This window comes from Mytilus galloprovincialis, chromosome 4 (genome assembly GCF_965363235.1).
Source record: "Mytilus galloprovincialis chromosome 4, xbMytGall1.hap1.1, whole genome shotgun sequence".
NCBI lineage: Eukaryota > Metazoa > Mollusca > Bivalvia > Mytilida > Mytilidae > Mytilus > Mytilus galloprovincialis.
In genome coordinates, this window is record NC_134841.1 from 87960118 (window position 1) to 87980763 (window position 20646).

The following is a 20646-nucleotide window of genomic DNA, read 5'->3' on the forward strand; positions in this document are numbered from 1 at the left end:
AGTCAGAAGGCACTTTTTTTTTACCCAACCATGCATAAATTCAAGGTGGATATTTCCTTTAAATGTTTTCTTAAAACAAGCATTCTGTGAGCATTGCATGGCAATACATGGCAATACAATACTTGTTAAAAATTCATTGTAATGGAACAAAATTTTAACTTGATCTACAAATTGTCATGATGTAAACTACATAAAATAACAAACAAACCTACCACAAAATTGTAAAACTTATGGATTCTTTAAATAAACTTTTCTAAAAGGTTCCCAAATCAACACTGTAAGGATATCTCATTGTTGAAGGCATTAGGGTTGTCTTATTTAATTGCTTACATCCACTTTATTTGAACTTGGGGGGGATAGCTGTCTCCTTGGTAATCTTACCACATCTTTTTTTGAAGTATTCACTGAACCATAAAGATGAGGTCAAGGACAATTGTCATATATGACAGACGAAAACTTAATTACATAATACATCTATATAAAAATTATGAAACGTTCAGGTCTTCTTCCTACTGAAATATTAAGCTTTTAAGTAATTAGTTAACGCTGCCACTTGATCACTAACCCTATGTCTGGCTTCTGCGACAGAAGTATCAGAAGAGACATTAAACCATTACAATAAGAATTATTTACCTGTTTTGAAGCTAAGCTGATCTGGTTGTGATTCTTCCAATCTAGCTGACTGTAACAGATCATTAGCAACTGCACTGTCAGACTCTGTATCAAACGGCAATTCTTCTTCAGCTCTGAACTGATGCTCTTTAATAGGTAACCTTGAAAGTTTTGTTCTCTTTCTTGGTGTATTTTCTGATTCAATTGATGGACGCTTTCTCCTAAAAGAATGATCAGTACTGTTTGAATGTTTTGATGAAATTGACCCTTCTCCCGGCCTTTTAGAATTATCGGAAGCAACACTTTCATTATCATCTTGCATATTCATGTCCTCTGACAACAGAGTTCTATTCTCACTCACTATCTTGTTGTCATCCATTTTCTCTACCTCTGAACTTTCTGTCAGCTTGAGTTTTATTGTGATGTTAGCCATGTTAGATGATGAATGTGACAATGAAATACTTCTCGTCTCAGATTTTTTGGAGCACGCCGATATGTCTGATTTTGCTGATACATCATCTAAAACATTTGATTTTGGTAGATTTGCTGACAATGTGTTTTCGTTTGTTTTAGAGCGAGATGACAAATTAGATTTTTCTGACATATCATCAGACAATTTGGATTTTTGTAAGACTTCTGTTGATAAAAACACCATTCCAGAGTTGTCTTTCTTTAATATTGGTTTTACAAGAGATGAAGAATCATTGAATAATCCTTGATGAGGACTTGGTAAATTGTCATTATCTCTCTGTTTATCTATTATAACAGTTCTATATGATTGACTATCAGAAAATACACCAGTATCCTTGGGAGAGGTCAAAGAAATGTCACCATGTAATGACTTTCCAGATGGACAGTCCATTCCTCTCAACATGCTCAGTAAATGTTTCTTCTTACTAACAGGTGTTTTTTCATCAGCAGCTATCAGCACTCTTTGTTTCAGATCAGAAACGGGTCGGTTACCAAATTTAACATTGACAGTCCTGTTGATTGATTCTAATGGGGATTTTATACTCATGTTATGGTCTTTTTCATGCTCATGTCCTGGCTGTTTTCTGAACTTTTTGTCAAATTTTACTGGACAACTACCAAACATAGATTTCATCACTTGTTCTGAGCTCATACTTTTAAAGTTCTTAACGGCTGTATCAGAAGTTTCCAATTCAGTGCTTTTGTCTTGGTCTGAGTTGTTGAAAGCACCAAATCTTTCTGATAAACTTTTCTGTTTCAGTTTTGAAGCTGCTTTATCGTCTAAGGGAGTTGATGTTGCATTAACAGTGAATGAACTCATACTTGAAATATCCTGTAAAGAAGTGTCCGAATCCATTACCTCCCTTGCCACAGACGCTATATCTGAACCATCATTCATATCACTGGCAAAATGGATATCTGATGTCTCACACACGGCTTCCATTTTGTTTTCAGACTTCTTTTTCTTTTTCACAGGACTTTTCTTGCCACTATTCTTTTTATCCTTTGAAGCTAAAACAGTTTCAAATGGTTCAATGTCCTCTATTGTACAAGGTTTGATTGGCAAGCGTTCTTCTTCAGACTCTTTTGCCCTTTTTTTCAGAATTGACTGAGCTATTTTTGAAGTCATGAAATAATTTTCATTTTGACAAATACTTCCACGTTCACTTGCTCTCTTGAAAAACTCTATACCATCACGACTATTGGAATCTTCTTTAGAGGGTGTTCTTTCTAACTTTCTTTTCTTTATCAAGATTTCCTTTGGTTTAGAAATTGCTTTTTCAAAGTCTGTTAGACTTAGACTTTTCTTAGGACTAGATTGTAGACTTTTGACTTGAGGTTTCTTTTCTTTTATCTGACTAGGCTTTGTCGGAACGGTCTCTTTTTTCAAATTTTTATCAGAGTTGTAATCCAATTGACTATTAAAGTTAGTAACATTATCATCTGCTTTACTGTATGCCATTGGGTAATCTATTTCATAAGTCGGAAAATTGACATCAAAATCATTTGTCTGAATGACTTGAGTATTAGTATCACTTTCAGTGTTAGCTTCACTTTCTGCAGTAGGAAGTATAGAATCTCCACATGAAATTTTCCATCGATTCTTTCCCGTTTTTTTAAGCATTAAATTTCCCACATGTAAAATGTCATCCTCTATGTAAATTCTCTCCAAACAAATATCAAATTCCTTAAAGGTATATGGAAATTGTCTTTTCATTTCACTGAAAGTCATTATATGGGACATTGACGTTGGTTCCTCATTGGTGAACTGAAGTGTCCTTCTAGGAGAACCACCCTCAACGTGTTCGTCATACCGATTTTGATCTGGTGTCATCTGTTCTTCTACATTCCCTGTAATTTCCTCATTCTCTTCATCATCTTCTTCACTTGGATAAACTTCCATAGAATTGTTAACATTCTGATAGCTGTTGTCAGTTAATTGTTCATGACCTACTGATTCATTAAAATCACTTTGTACTAATGTTGTATCTGGTTCCAAGTCAGAAACTGGTTCTGCTATGTATTGGATCATGTCAATATAACTAGAATTATTTAATTCCCAGTTATCAATTGTCAGAAATGATGACGGTTCTTCCCCTTCCGTGACTGAAGAATTCTGAACGTCCGATATGTCATCAGAGGCCAATTTTTCAATTAAGTTCTTTTCTTTGGAGATTGTATTATTCAAATTCTGGATTTTTTTCTTCAATTTGCTCACATTGTCAATTTGTTTCGAGGAAAAATTGTGTACCTTGTTTTTTTCACTCCCAGGTTTATGACTTTCCTCTTCATTTGCATGTCGTGTTTTCTTGTGACGAGCAAGACTTTTCTTTAATTTGTAACGTAGACCACAGAGGTCACATACAAATTGTTTTGAAAGGTCGATATCATTATCTAATACTGAATCAGTAATCAAATGACTTAATGGTGGTTTTGAGTAAGATGTATCAGCTTTTGGAAAATGAGCAGCACAATTCCCATTTTCTTTATGATCTAAGAATTTTAATTGGCCGTTAAAGATTTCCTCGCACAGTTCACATACATAATTCTTCCAATTTCTTCCACCTAAACACTGTTTCAAAGCAAGAAAATCTGAAGAAATATCTTTAAGGCCATAATCAAACTCGAAACAATCCTCAGATATTTCATTTACTACAATATCTTCAAAAGCATTTAGATCATTTGAGCCATTTCCATTTTTCTTCATCAAAGCCAACATATCTGGAAATATGTCATCCCACTTAAGAGGTGATGGTGTAACAAATCCATTTTCTTTCTCTGATACGTCAGTTTTTTTCTCCGATAAGTCAATTTTATCATTTACGTAACGAATAATTTTGGGAAATTCAGAAGAAAGCTCTTCTTCTTTATTATCTATTTGCTCTTCAGCTTTTACTACAGGAACAAGTTTTTTGTCGGAGAAAAATGGGTTCTTATTTAATCTGAGTATTTTAAAACTAAGTTTAGACTCATCACAATCAGATGCCTTAGTTACATATTGTGAACTATATTCACAATTTTTAGTTAAAACAGCCGATTCACTAAGTCTTTCAGATTCATACTTCGGGTTTAACTCGTTATCCTTTGTAATCAAATGATCTTCCTGTGGAATGAGATTATTACCCGTTGAAACCACTGATTCATCTTGAGTGTTTAATTCATTATTCTTAGAAATTGATTGTTCTTCTCGTTGAAGGGATTCATCATCCTTTGTAACTGTGCATTCACCTTGAGAAAGAGCCTCATGACCTTCAATAACCACTTGTTCCTTTTGTGTAACAGATTCAATGTCCTTGTTAAAGTGGTTTTCAACAGGTGTCACAAATTCTACATAATTAGTATTGGTACATAGATCTTTGTTGTCATCATTTTCTTGATGTTCCACAGTCTCAGTTGAATGTTCACTGATATCACTGTTGTGATCCACACAATATACTACAGTGTTGTCACTAGGATGTCGTATCTTTTGTGAGGATGCCTCTGCATCGTCTTTTCTAATATTGCTCCTTTCTGGAGACTGTGCTGGTAGTGTTTCATTGACACCAGTAAGAAAGCTTTCAACAGTTCCAAAAGTTGGCATTACGTTCTGATTGCCATCCAGTAATAAATCCAAGTTAGAATTGACAATTAAATTTCTCTTCCTCATAGATAGCATTGTTGGATGCTTCTGCTTAACACGAGATGGTAGATTTCTTAAATGACGTTTTTCTCTTTTAACTGTCTTTGATTTTCCTTTTTTGTTTGGTTTTGAAAATATATCAACCACATCTACTTGTGCATGTTGTGGTTGACAAGATAGTTCTATTTCATCAGGTTCTAACGGAGCTTCCAGCTGATTGTCTTCCTCATCTATCTGGCTTGAGGCTTCACCAATTTCTTCCTCATTCTTATCCTGTTCCAAACTTACTAGTTTGGTCTCTTCACTAACATCCAAGGACACCTGAGGCCTCTCTACACTTTTATTTCCTTTTTTCTTGCTCTGTAAAACAACCTCTACAGATATAGCACTATCAACCTCATCTGTTTTCTCTTCACTAACAAGTATGTCATCTCTTCCATATGACCTTTGCGTCTCTTTCCCTAATTGGTGGAGTTCTTTTCCTTTGTACTCAGCACCATCCTGATCATCTGCATTCTTTTGTCCTTTATTTTCTGATGCAGATGATTGTTCGATTTCAACTTTCAAAACATTTTCTGGTAGATTTTGCATAACACTCTCCTTAATTTCATCTTGTTGAATAACATTATCAAGTTCATTTTGATTTTCTACATTTTTCTGCACTTCACTTTGTTTCTTCTTTGTCCATTTAACTTTTAATGGAATACCAGTTTTAGCGATTTCCCCTTTCCCTTGATTTTCTTTCTTGTCTACAATTTTCTCCAGAGATAAGGATTCAGGACTTGTGAGTTTATCTTCACTTACTCTGTCAGTGTCAACATATTTTCTTTTACGTCCTCTTTTCTTTTTCTCCTTACCACTTCCTTCTTTCAATTTGTTCACTGAATCATTCACAGACAGATCAATTGATTTCCTGGCATCAGAACAGTTCTTAGTACTTGAAATCTCATCTGGTAGTTTTGTTTGACATATGGACTGCTCTTCTCCAATAGACTTCCTCACTAAATGCTGATCAAAGTGAATTTCTGATTGCAAATTCGAACCACTACCACCTTCCTCCAATACATTTTGTCCTTCTTGATTACTTATTTTTTCAGTCAATTCACAGTCCTCATCGTGCTTTTCTGATTTAGATTCCGTAATGATTGCTTGTTTCCTATTTTTAGTTTCTAAGATATCTTTTCTTTTACCAAACATTGTTGAGGTATCATTTTCTTCAACTTGTTCTTCTTCATTTTTTGATAAATCTTTTGATTTGTCTGTTTTTTCAATAGGAATCATATTTTCATTTTGCAACTTTGAACTCTCTTCTTTGGTACCACCAAACCTTCTACTCCTTCTTGAAAGGACTATTTCCCTCAAGTCAGCGATCTGCTGTGCTACAATTGCTGCCTTTTCTTCATCATATTCTTCGTCCTCACTGATTTCTCCCTCCATGCAACTTGCTTTGACATCAAATAATGGATCTAAATTACTACCAGAGGCACACATGCTCTCAGTTTCATAGACTTTAGTATACCGATCTTTCAACAGTGGTATGTTACTAATATTGATAGTCTGTTCAGATTCATTCATTGAAAGTTTTTCTAATATAATTTTTGGTGACCTTCGCTTCGATTTATTGTACAGTTGTCTTGCATCTTCCTGAAAGTAGTCAACTTTCTGTGACACAGTGATTTGTTCTAGTTCTCGTTGTTCATCAACATCTGAATTATCGTGTGTTTGTTTGTCAATGTCTTGGTGCATATGTGTACGTTCAAATCTTCTCGTCAAAGACACTCTAGAAATTTTTGATTTTTTACCAACTGCTTTTAAATTGTCAAGATTTTTATTGTTTGAAGTTTTTGACTGTTCTTGTTGTTCACGTAAAGCCTTAGGGGAATTTATACTAATGCAAGTTTTTCCTAAAAGTTGTACAGGTTCAACTTCAGACCGTTTAGTTCCCAATGGTTCCATAATATGACTCTCTAATCTTGATCGCTTGCTGGTTTTAATTTTTGAGGTGGCAGAGTTTGAAGAATTATCACTCAAACGTTGTTCAGTACATACTGTACTTTTAGTTTTAGGCTCTTTTTCATTTTGATCAATTGGACAAATTTGGTTTTCAGTCTCATTCTCAGTATCAGCCTCTAACAGACCTTTATCTTGAATGATATTGTTTTCTATAGTTTTATCACTTCCATCAAGACCTTTTACTTCAGATTTATTTACAACACTAGATTTATTTGCACTCATTACAGTTCTACACTCACTTCTAGTTTGCAACGTTATCTTAAAATTCACAAAATCATTCTGATTTTTCACGACTTTTTGACTTTTCTCTAATTCTGTCGTTTCTAGATTTTCTTCATTAATTATAATCCTACCTCCTTCACCCGAGGAAGGTAATGTAATCTTTAAACCTTTATACTTATTATCTTTCCTTTCTTGCTGACTTTTCTCAATAAATGGAATCAAGAGTCTTTCATGAAGACTGTCCTTGTGTGTTCCGCTCAATAGCAATGACATGTTTCCCAGAGTTGTTTCCCTTTCTTCCTCATCTATTTTATCCTTGTTGCTATCTATCAAGTTGAAGGCATTATCAGATATTTTATGATTTTTTCCTATTAATTTGGGTAATTCGCCTTTTTTCCGAATTTGATCAGAATCATCGGAACCCTGATCAGAATCATCGGAACTCGTTTGATTTTGCCTTGCAGATTTGTCAGTGACAGGAGGTAACGGGACAAATTTCTTGACCAGGATTTTAACATCCTTTAACATGAAGTTTTCCTTTAAACTATTCTGAGGTGTTCTCTCAGTATGTTCTAGTTTTGTTTCTGACAGTGGTTTTGATTTGCTGTCTAATGATTCAGACAATGTTTCTGTTATGCCTTCCAATGGGTCCTTTGGTGACCTGCTTTCTCCTTTTAGTTCAACCTCGGACAACAGTTTGTTTCTTAGCTCATATTTTGACATGACTGTCAATTGCTTGTGATTTTGTAAGTTTTTTAATTTATCCTTTTTCAGTTTTTTGCTTTTAAGTATGCCTTTCTTAGTATTTGTTTTGACTGACAAAACTTTCTGAACAGATTTCAGTTTCTTAGTTCTCACTTGACTATGAGCTGATGCTTCAGTAGTAGATGTTGAAATTAATCCTGTTGTTTTGTTACACATAACTTCTGTCTCCATGCTTTCATGTTCTTTATCATTACTTTTGTGTGTCTTAAGTTTAAGTATTGATTTCGTAATGACTTTTTGTGGCATTTCTCTCGGTAAAATTTTCTTAAGAGAAAATTTTGTATTAATACATTTACCTTGAACATCATCACATTGCTTTGGATTTTTAGATAACATCACATTAGTATTTGCATGTTGTTTTTCCTGTTCATTTTCTTCAACTTTCGTCCAATTATCTGATAAGTTTTTACCTTCATGCACTGAAATGCAATGTTGGCGTAAGCAAGCTATCAGTAGGTACTGTTTACCACAAAGATTACATTCATAATCTCTATCTTGTCCGAAATGTTTCTTTTCTTTATGTTTGGTCAAGCTATCTTTAGACAGGAACCTTGCACCACATAGCATACATTGAAAAAAATATTTTTTGCTCCGTTTCTTTAATCTGTTTTTTATGCCTGAAATAAAAACAAAAAAGAACAATGATACTTTTTTCAAACCATGTCTTTAGAAGTAGAATTCTCTCTAAACATTGCTTGAAGTTTGAAAGAAAGAGCTTTATCTTTTTTTTTTAATTTTTGATGTTTGGAACTAGACCTTAAAGTTTTAAACTTGACCTATTAGTTTTAATATCAACTAGATATCATTGAGATGGGAGCCATCTCTGTGGGCCCCGCTGTCAATAACGTGGGGTAAATAAGTTGTATGGATAATCTGATATGAAGCATTATTTGAAGTTATTACATAGTCTCATGTGTGATTTTGATCTAAGATTTTAAGTTAAAACTGATAAATATTCTCATCTTACTTTCATAATAGTGATATGACTGCATGATGTGAACTCATTGTTTACAACTCTAAGGTGACTTCTGGATATATGGATTGATGTTTGAACAATATGTTTAAAGGTGCTGCCCAATTGATTTTTGTCACATATTTTTAGAATTATGCCTTCAATATATTATGACCCACCAAGTATAAAGTATGAAATATTAATGGTTCTCGAGAGGTAGAGCGGACACAATTTGTTAAGAACAACGAACGGATGGACAGACCGACAGACTGATCTTAGACCTAGGATGCATACATTATGACACATTCTCTTGTGTTGGTTAATATATATGTTAAGTTGAAAATGTTTGTCAGGTATAAAGTATGAAATAATAACAGCTGTCCTCTCAAAATATAATGTGGATCAAATTTGTTAGCGATGGACAGACCAACAGACAGACAGACCTTTGACCTAGGAAGTGGTACATACATCATGACACACCCTCTGGTGTTGGTTAAAATGGATGTCAAGTATAATATTTGAAATCATAACGGTTCTCAAGATATAGAGCGGACACAATCTTCACCACAGGACACAGGGTTGTCAACTGAAACCAAAGTTTTTTTGACGTTGACCTTTGACCTAGGAAGTTGTACATACATCATGACACGCCCTCTGGTGGTGGTTAAAATGTATGACAAGTATATACTTTGAAATCATAACGATTATCTAGATATGGAGCGGACACAATCTTCACCACAGGACACAGGATTGTCAACTCGAAACCAAAGTTTTTGACCTTGACCTTTGACCTAGGAAGTTGTACATACATCATGACACACCCTCTGGTGGTTGTTAAAATGGATGTCAAGTATAAACTTTGAAATCATAATGGTTATCTAGATATGGAGCGGACACGATCTTCACCACAGGACACGGGGTTGTCAACTGAAACCAGTTTTTGACCTTGACCTTTGACCTAGGAAGTTGTACATACAACATGACACACCCTCTGGTGTTGGTTAATAATCATGTTAAGTATTAAGTATGAAATCATAACGGTTCTCTAGATATGGAGCGGACACGAAAGTGTTACGGACGGACGGACGGACGGACAGACGGACGGACGGACGGACAGACTGATCACTATAGGGCGACCCGCCGTCGGCGGGGCCCTAATCAATCACACAAGTTTTAAGCAATGAGGAAAAAGTAGCTCCCTAAATTACATTTCATGTTTCTAGTACAAGCTACCATAAATTAATTAATTGATTGATTGTTCGTTGTTTATCATTCAGTGGCAATCATTTCATGCATGTTCAGGACAATAATAATGATTGAAGTGTTTCCTTAATTTGGTTTTCTAGCTTAGTCTCTTTATGTATGTTGCGTCCAACATTTTTCTCAGATCATTCTAATGAAGAGTATTCCAGAAACACATCAAAACTATTGGACAGCAAGGTACCATCAACCTAGTTGCTAAAACTTTAACATTGGCATAATTCATATGATACATTAAACTTAATTTCTATTAATAAATTATATAGCTAATTGTACTTGAACTTTATGTGCAATAAGCTCTTTCAAAATTGACCTAAAAATAAATCTGTACCCGGTAGATTTTGACCAGAGACTTATAATTAATTATATATGTTTCTGATGTAGACATACTATTTTGACTTCAGGGAGGAGTGGGGATCTATATATGATGTTTTTCATGTGACACCTGTAAATTTTCAGAATGCAATAGTATCAAAATAGCAAAGATAATGAATAAAAGAGATGGGTCATTTTGTACATATACCAAGGAGAAACTTCGTGGAAAAGGAAATCTGACATTGCTAGCACTGCAAGCACCAATCTTCTATCTATCAAGCACCGATTGCCAAATATGAAAGTAGAAGGGGAAAGTCTGTGGATTTTCTATAAAAGTTTCCATATGTTTAGCACTGAAAAAACACAAAGTTACATAACCCTAATAAGGATATACAAACATTTGCAGTTTCACTTTGTTCCCCAGACCGTATAAATTATTATCAATTTAAATGGAACTTCACAGCTGTTTATCAGATTGAAATTGTTTGCTGGCTATAAATTACCATATACAATGGTCATTAATTTAGGGATTTTCCATATTTTCCCGCCAAAAAGCACATGGCTCACAACAAATGTAAAGATATAAAGTTTACATGTGACCATGATTTGTTTGCAGGATTACTGCTTTTATTTGTTTAATTTGGATATACTGTGGATTCATTTATTTTCGTGGGTACCAATTTTTGTGGAATAAGGAAAACTTACAAGTTCGTGGATATTTAATTTCGTGGTTTTGTCATAGTGTGTATACAATAAAATTGAGAATGGAAATGGGGAATGTGTCATAAAAAACAACAGCAGAGGTGTCACCAAGCCTATATAGGAAATTTGTAATTCGTTGACAATTTGATTACGTGGTTCATCTGTACCCATGAAATACACGAAAATTGGTATCCAACGAAAATAATAATGAATCCACAGTAGATATTCAATTTGTTGTACAGTCAAGCATTTGCATATATAAAATAATTTGATTTGTATACAACTTTTCATTTTCAACTTGAAGAAACTTGGTCATTCCATGCGTGACAATGTAAATTAAAGAACCTTTGTGAACACGCTCACATACCCCACACCTCCACATTGTCACTGGACAAACAAAATCTCACCAAATTCTTAAGTTCAAATAGTAATAACTCTACAAAAGTCAACTGATAAAAATTTTCTTATGGATATGCACATTAACATATTATGTCCTCATGAACTTCAAAGTTTCATGAAATTCTGTTGTGTGTTTTCAGAGGAGTTGGGATGACAAACTGTTGCAATAGTATATTGAGGCAAATAAGTTTAAAAGGGATATAACTCTAAGAAAAAAAAATTGACTCATAATTTCCTGTCCATATGCACATCTAAATAGTATGTCCTTTAAATATTGTCTACAAAGTTTGATGAAATTCTGTTGTGTGGTTTTAGAGGAGTTGCAATGACAAGAAAAGGACTTACGAACTGACATTACGACAGAAGTCAGACGGACTGACAGACAGGTCAACAAGAGTGCACATGCTGAAATGTCTCGCCTTCTTTACTAATCATTGATATTTATATGTTGATAGTCCTAACAAGTGAAACTGCGAGCTACTGCTCACTGATGATACCCCCATCGAAAGTGGATAATTTTAATAGTGTAAAAATATGCAAGTGTTCAGTAAATAGGAAGTTGTTGAGTAATGAATCTGAAAACACATCACACAGTATAGCAGACTTATATAAACCTTGAAACCAAATTTCAGAAATCCTTGTATTGTAGTTCCTGAGAAAAATGTGAAGAAAATTTTCAACTTGGCTATCATGTGTAAAATCATACAAGTGTTAGGTATGCAGGAAGTTGTCAAGTGATGAATCTGAAAATGCATCATACGGTATAGCTGACTTATATAAACCTTGAAATCAAATTTCAGAAATCCTTGTATTGTAGTTCCTGAGAAAAATGTGACGAAAATTTTCAACTTGGCTATCATGTGTAAAATCATACAAGTGTTCGGTAAACAGGAACTGGTCTAGTGATGAATCTGAAAACGCATCACATGGTATAGCTGACTTATATAAACCTTGAAACCAAATTTCAGAAATCCTTGTATTGTAGTTCCTGAGAAAAATGTGACGAAAATTTTCAACTTGGCTATCATGTGTAAAATCATACAAGTGTTCTGTAAACAGGAAGTTGTCAAGTGATGAATCTGAAAACGCATCATACGGTATAGCTGACTTATGTAAAGACTGAAACCAAATTTCAGAAATCCTTGTATTGTAGTTCCTCAGAAAAATGTGACGAAAAATATTCATGGAATGGACGGACTGACGGAGTGATGGACTGACGGACAGACAGAGGTCAAACAGTATACCCCCCTTTTTCAAAGCGGGGGTATAAATATAAAGCTTTAATACACTGTCACATAAACCTAAAGTTAATCAAGAAAACTAAACATTGACCAATGAACCATGAAAATGAGGTAAGCGCATATGAACCATGCCAGGCAGACATGTACAGCTATCAATTCTTCCATACAACAAATATAGTTGACCTATTGCTTATAGTTTAACAAAAACAGACCAAAACACAAAAACTTAACACTGAGCAATGAACCGTGTAAAATGAGGTCAAGGTAAAAAAAAAACTACGAGACTGAGATATGTACATCATAAAGTATTTCCATACACCAAATATAGTTGACTTATTGACTATAGTATTAGAAAAAAAGGCAAAAACTCAAAAAACTTAACTTTGACCACTGAACCATGAAAATGAGGACAAGGTCAGATGACACCTGCCAGTTGGACATGTACACCTTAAAATCTTTCCATAAACCAAATGTACTAGAAATATTGCTTAAAGCATCTGAGATATATGGACTTGACCACCAAAACTTAACCTTGTTCACTGATTCATGAAATGAGGTCGATGTCAAGTGAAAAATGTACGACGGGCATTAGGACCTTGCAAGGTACGCACTTACCAAATATAGTTATCCTATAACTCGTAATAATAAAGAAATTAACATTACAAAATTTTTTAACTTTTTTTAAATAGTTATTGAACCATGAAAATGAGGTCAAGGACATAAGGCATAAAGTATGAAGCATCCAGGTCTTACATCTTCTAAAATATGAAGCTTTTAAGAAGTTGGTTAACCCTGCCTCTGCCTGATCACTATCCCTATGTTGAACTTTCTGCAACTAAAGACTGGAAAAAAATGTGCATTGGCACCGCCCGATCAGCATCCATATTTGTCTTGTATTTTGTCACTATCGTCCAAGGTGAGACAGTAAAACAAAACAAAACAACAACAAAAAAAAAAAAAAAAAAAAAAAACTAAACAAAAATTTCCATTCCAAGATGAGACAGTAAAACATGCAACAAGTTAAAAAAGAAAAAAAAGTAACAGACCTAGCTAGATAATAAAACAAAGTAACAAAATAAAAAAAGTAACAAAAAAAGTTTCAAGGTTCAAATATTCTGAAGACTTGTAAATATAGATCTTTTTTCATGATTAGAGATTATTTTTTATTAATTTCATGAAATTATTAATTCTTCTTTAAAGCCATATGAAACCAGTGTCTTGAAATTCCAAGTTATTCAAATTTTGATCAAATGCACACATACTCAAATTCATCTTGCATGCCTGTTTTTTTTAATATTTATTACACATCCATAAGGTATTATCAACAAATAATATTTCAATCAGTGGTTGTTGATCAAAGCCAATTAACTCAAGAGTTTTTTGCAGAAGTTTACTGGATCATGACATCATTAAACAATAAAACAGAGCAAGTGGAAAACGTGAAAGGTATAAGTATAAAATAGAAAGAGCCTTATTATTTGTTTTTATATTTCCCATGCGCTTCAGATTTGTTAATTCAACTATTCCTTGGCTTAACATTTGTTGCAAAAAATTTGTTCTTCAAGAATCTGGTATGTTTGTTTACATTCTTTCATCATAGTTTTCCCCTCACAACTGCACTGTGTGGTGGCAGAAGCCATAACGAGGGTCACATAGTTATTGTTATAGCATACCGAAAAAAGTATTGGTGAATTAATGTCTGGGAAGTCAATAATTCAATATCTGTACATTTGTGAAGATTTTGATAAAGCACAGGATTTTCGTTTTAAAAATTACATTCACTTCTTTTAGAAAAAAAACCTTAGCCTTTCAAATATATAAAAATATTCAATTATTTTTTAATTTGAAGTTTCATATGACTCTAAATCTGTATTGCAAAAAATTGTTTACATATAATTTGAATCCTTGAATCAACGCTTTGAAAAACATGACTAATAAAGAACTTAATGAGACATGTTTGGCCTGCTTTACAATAGCAAATTGCCGAAAGTATATGATTCCTTTTTATAATATTGGTTTACTTAATAAAATTATAAATGACATTGATTAAGGAAAATAAATTCAGTAACTTCATTGCAGGCCAGACAAACATCTCAGTTTCAGGATTGAAAATTTGTACCTAAATGCATTCGTTTTATATGACGCTCCTTATTGTACCAACATCCTTTCCCAGTAAAAAACTGTTGACAAATAGGGCATTGGCAACTTTTCACAAACTTCTTGTATTTCTTTGGATCTTTTGCTCTGTGTGCCCGTCGGACTGAAATTTATCTTATTTTAAAGTAAAACCAATTGATCTCTCTTAGACGATCAATCAAATCAACTAAATTCTAAATCAGCTTAATATCTAAATACCTCGAGCATTGAATTTCCAATGAATATTAGATAATTGTTTCCATAACATATAGCAGATAATATTTCATATTCAAGATAAATAACCAAAAATATTGTAGTGCAAGATCTATAACTTGCGGTCATACTCCTACTCTTTTCATAATTTTATTCTTTCATTTTTGTTTCTAGTCGGGTAGGAAGAGGGGAGGCCTTTTTAAAAGGTTAAAGGAATGACCCTACTCATATTGTTCCTTTCAGCTCTGGCTTCTACTTATCATTGATAATTTATGAGAATTCTAAAAAGACATTTCATTTTATTGGGATGTTGTCACGTTCGAAAATCCATTTTTGACTTATTCTGTTTACATAAAATATCTTTTTATAAGACCTCTTATAGAATTTTTTTTATGAGAAACAAGTGAAACTGCAAGCTATTACTCATTAATGATACCCACACCCAAATATTTCAGTTAACAGGCAGTTGTTGAGTGATGAGCCTGAAAACCCATCACACGGTATAGCTGACTTATAATAACCCTGAAACCAAATTTCAGAATACTTGTATTTAGTTCCTAAGAAAGATTCGACTAAAATATTCATGGGAGACTGATTTAGGGATGGACTGACGGACAGACAGACAGGTATAACAGTATAACCATATTTTTTGTAAAGCAGTGGATTATTTTTTAAGCAGGGGTATAATTAAGATAAAGGTCCTTGCATACATCACTAGAAAATTAATTTTGGTATTAAACGGCTATTTTGATCTTAATATCATCTGAAAAGTCGGAACAACAAATTATGAAGACATGATCTGTCTTCGTCAAGTGTAGCATAAAATACAGTACTGTTGAGACAATTAGCTTGCAATCAATTCTGTACTTTTCCAAAGATTTTCACATAGTTCAGCATGATGCTTGTGTGAACAGGTAAATAAAAACTATTGAACATAGACCATACAAATCTAATTGGTTGCATGTTAACTGAATAAACAGTACTAATTTTTCTGACATTTATTCTTCAATTAAAATTTTATAAAAATTCCATATGAAATGAAGATTAAGAGCACTTTCATTGCTATTTTCATTTTAACATTATCCGAAAATAAATTACAACCACTTAGAGAATGAAAGCTTCTATCATGCAAATATTTCAGATATCCCATTTGAAGTTTTGTTTTTATCTATTAGTAGGACAGAGATAGATTATTATTGATTTCTGTACATATGCAAGATCATTTGTCTATTTTATGCCCTTATATTTATACCTGAATGAATTTGCCTGTTATGACGGTTTTTACTTTGGCTAGCATAAGGACCAATGAATGTTCTACTACAAAAATCACACTTCAAGAAGTCTGACCCTGGCTCTGAAATATAAAAATATATACCATAAATCAAGAATTTGAATTAAAAATTTATCTTTTTATTGAGCTATTTGTTTTAATGCTTTTCATAATCAATTAACACAAGCAATATACAGAAATGGGAATGAATTTTGGTACGAAAATGAAAAACAAAAAGATTAAAGCAATCATGACTTTTCAGATGATGTTCAGATTGAAATGATTGTGATGTATCCAAAGGACTTTTATTTAGACAAGAGCCTGTATCGTTCACCTAGTAATAATTTTGCTGCAGTATTTGGTTTACCTTTACTGCAATAAGTTATGGTTATCTATATATAGACTATATTTAGAATGGTTATTTATAGATTATATCTAGTATGGTTATTTATAGATCATATTTAGTATGGTTATTTATAGATTATATTTAGTATGGTTATTTATAGATTATATTTAGTATGGTTATTTATAGATTATATTTAGTATGGTTATTTATAGATTATATTTTGTGGCTGATAATTTTTGCTACATAAAGTTTCCACTTCAGTTCCAGTAAAAAAAAGAACCCACCATAACTGGCTAAAATTTTCTTTCAAGGGCAATAACCCCTTGTAAGAAGTTGATTGAATATTGTAGGTCTAACTTTGCTCAACATTTTTGCCATTTAAAGTTTCTCTCCATCAATCTCTATTTGCAGATATTAACTAGCTGTTTTTCAAGTTCTCTATCTATAATCACTGTGTATTATCAGTACAGTGGATAAAGGTACTAACTAAGTGAGGTGTGATCCATTTTTACCTGACACAGTAATACAACCTTTGTTTTGTTTTATCTACATTCAATGTACATTTCTCAATATCTGAAAATCCTGCTGCCAAATAATTTTTGAATTGATTTTTTCCTAGATATAAGACAACTTTTATATTCTACTAAGAATAATAAACTATTACATAAGTCAACTTTCAAATTCGGTACAGTTGTAGAGCCATTTGCATGTTTTATTTGAATGAAAGCTAATTAATACAGGGCAAAAGTAATAGTAACCAATCATAAACCTACCTCTGATAAACCCATTGCATGAAACATTTTGGGTAATATATAAGTGGGAAAATAGAGCTTTTGTGAACGGTGTACATTCACTTAACTATGCACCTTACAGATGGATTTCTGTGATCAGCTATACTTGGTACACAACTCTTCCTTTCAGAATGAAATATCGAAAAGTAACATATATGTATGAAGGATTTCAATGCCAATTATTTGAAGAGCTATACTTATTACGCACACACAATGGCCTTCTATCTGAAAGAGAGTTGCAATGAATATAGAATCATATCGGACGAGACAAGCGCCAACTTCTTTGACAAATATTTGCACTTTATTTTAGTAAGCGCTCTTATTTTGGGAAAATAATGAGACATCTATAATCCTTGTTTTCAAAATTCCAATAGGGAACTTCTTTAATCATCAACCTACGACCAAAACAAAACAACAATTATGTTTAGATTGAAGTACACATTGGTATAAAGTAAACAAAACAAAGATTTTCGTTACCGTGTCATGTCAAAATCGATCACTGGTTGTATTGATGATACACGGTGATAATTATCTTCAAATTAATAACCAAAAATTTTGTAAAGGGGCAATTAATCACAGTAAGGTTGTTTGTTTTGCCTTACTTACTTTAGTTTTCGAGATATAAGCCAAAAACTGCACTTCTTGTTTCAGCCATGAGGGCCATGTTTTATGGACAAAATAAAAAACACAAAATGTATACTAGGTACCCTACCCTATGAATCATTGTCCAAAATTTTAAATTAATCTAAGTGGTTCAGAGAAGATGTTTGAAATAGTTTACACAGTCAAAGGACACCAAGGGATTGCAATAGCTCATATTGATTTAAGGACAGGTGAGCTAATAAGCTATTGGATAATTAAAAATTTCACTTGATGAAAACCAATTTTTCTGTAAAGGTACAACCTTTCCTGAACTGAAGTGCAAAAGTTCAAAAACAACCTACCTGCAGTTGTTCTGAGATGTCCTTGTTTTGACATGCCAACTGCCAGACACTTTTGAAGTCTACAGTAATCGCAAGTATGTCTTGTGTTTCTGTAAATAATGCATTTTTTTTCAAAAAAACACTGAAGACTGTTGCCAAAATTCTTCTTGTTATTCTTCTTATAAAAGAAATCCTGTAAACAAGATAAAATAGGTATTAAAATGATAAGCAATGTACGTACCTTTTGAAGAAAACTGTGGATTCATTAATATTAGTGGGATATCATTTTGTTTAGGAAATTGAGAAGGTACAGGCCTAGGGAACCATGAATTTCAATATTCAACATATTATAATTTTTTTTTATCAGGTTGTATAGTCATATCTGGAATTTGATCAGTGTTTTTTATTGGGTACATGACATGGCAATGCCTGCAATTTTATGTATAATGGTATGGTGATACCATCGTTTTTTCGCAGACATGTGGTTCTCAGACAATTACTTGAAATAGGTGTATTGATTCAATCATTTTCTTGGGTACGAATCGTTTACATTGAGGAAATCATGCATTTTTGTGAATATTTGATTTTGTGGGGTTTTTTTTCCAGATCATTGACTCCACAAGTTCATCAAGTTTATGTTTGCTTATTTAACTGAAGCTTTATAACCATTCAGTTTAAAAGATGTGCTGTTTAATCTAACTTTATCACAATTATAATTAATGCAAATAAGTTTTCCACAGAATTAATTTTGCATAGTTAGCTTACCACACTTCTTTTAAAATTACATATTCTTTGTTAGAAATGTTGGCTAGCTTGAATGTATTTTTTACTTACATTGCAAGAACGACAACTTTCTACACCATAATGTTTCCCTGAAGAAACACCTCCACATACTGTACATACTCCTGGTATTGCTATAATAAAAATATCAATTGGAATACAATTATGGTTAAAATTTAACTCAAGGCTAACAAGATCCTTAATCACACATCTGGAAAAAATGAAATATACAACATTTAAACCTTTTTCAGCAACGGAAGCCAGCTTGTTTGATCCAGATCCACTTTGAGCTGTCGAATAAACAGCAATAGAAATTTTAGTGTTTTTATGACATCTAAATAACTTCCTGTAATATATGTTCTCACAGGAATTCAACATAAAAAGCAATTTTCCCAAATCTTGTCTCACTGATAATTTTTGCTCTTGAAAGATAATAGCCAAAACTGCACAAAAAAGGTAAAAATTGACTTAGGAAATTAACCCCTATATGGAGTTGTTCCACAGTTTTGGTCAAAACAGACTGTGGTAGCTCTTTATGTTCTGTACATTAGTGCCTTTACATGATTTTCTATGTAATGGTCAATATTTACCATTAACCCCATGTTCTATATATACCTAACATTGGTCATGTTGTGGTAGCTCTTGATGTTCTGTACATTAGTGCCTTTACATGATTTTCTATGTAATGGTCAATATTTACCATTAACCCCATGTTCTATATATACCTAACATTGGTCATGTTGATGATCACTAGGGTTCTTTGACCTGACATCTAGTTTCCCCAACAACACTTTGTGATCTAGTTTGGTTCTCATTAACCTAGTAATTTAGGGGAAAGAAGATATTTGTAAAAGATACCCGAAGAAAGAGATATGATTTGCCTTAATGCAATTTTGATAGTAAAATGTTGAAATTAAAATGGCAACTACTTTTAAATATGCAAAACATATGCATTCAGTCAGCAATTTCAATCGATCAGCTCTGTAGTCTCATGGCTGAAGCACCTCCTTCCTTTTCCAAAGGTTGTCAGACTTTAAAGCAATTTGACTTGATGAATACATGTCATAAAATTGAGAATGGAAATGGGGAATGTGCCAAAGAGACAACAACCCGACCATAGAAAAAACAACAGCAGAAGGTCACCAACAGGTCTTCAATGTAGCATGCATGTGTTCTCATTAAAGTTGACATGCTGAGCTGTGGTGATTTGATGATGATAACTGTGGTTATATTACCAGTATTTGAAATCTAACAAACTAATATTTGAAGTTGTAACTATGCTAATTATTGTTTTAAGCGTGTCTACTATTATCTTACGTATTTTTCTTCTTCTGCCCGACTTTGATACTGAATACTCTTGTTTAATAGCTGGACTTTGTTTTATCTCTACTTTCTCATTCATAGAATCATCTACAAGACAATAAAACAAATTGCTCTTTTCCCAAAGACATTGACAAATAAAACAAACAAGAGATTTCAGAATCTTGCAAACAAAAACAAGATTTAGAGCCTGTGTGGCTCACCTTGGCATATGTGCATATATATCAAACAATTTCAAACATTGTACATGAGAATAGACTTCATGACTAAATCCTGAAGTCTGGCACACTCCTGAC

At 33.1% G+C, this 20646-nt stretch overlaps 1 protein-coding gene across 8 annotated transcripts in view; it reads right to left on the reverse strand.

Annotated features, from left to right (window-relative positions):
- LOC143073300 (uncharacterized) overlaps positions 1-20646 on the reverse strand; it is an 82478-nt gene that overhangs the window by 39196 nt on the left and 22636 nt on the right. For 5 of the 8 annotated variants that reach the window (XM_076248726.1, XM_076248723.1, XM_076248724.1 and 2 more), the window contains exons 5-10: positions 20348-20440; positions 19085-19164; positions 18272-18443; positions 16173-16274; positions 14691-14831; positions 634-8319 (exon numbers count right to left, since the gene is read on the reverse strand). In XM_076248726.1, the coding sequence (XP_076104841.1) occupies positions 634-8319; positions 14691-14831; positions 16173-16274; positions 18272-18443; positions 19085-19164; positions 20348-20440 (8274 nt within the window). The remainder of the gene's footprint in view (positions 1-633; positions 8320-14690; positions 14832-16172; positions 16275-18271; positions 18444-19084; positions 19165-20347; positions 20441-20646) is intronic. The other 3 variants (XM_076248725.1, XM_076248727.1, XM_076248728.1) reach the window with 3 other exon arrangements.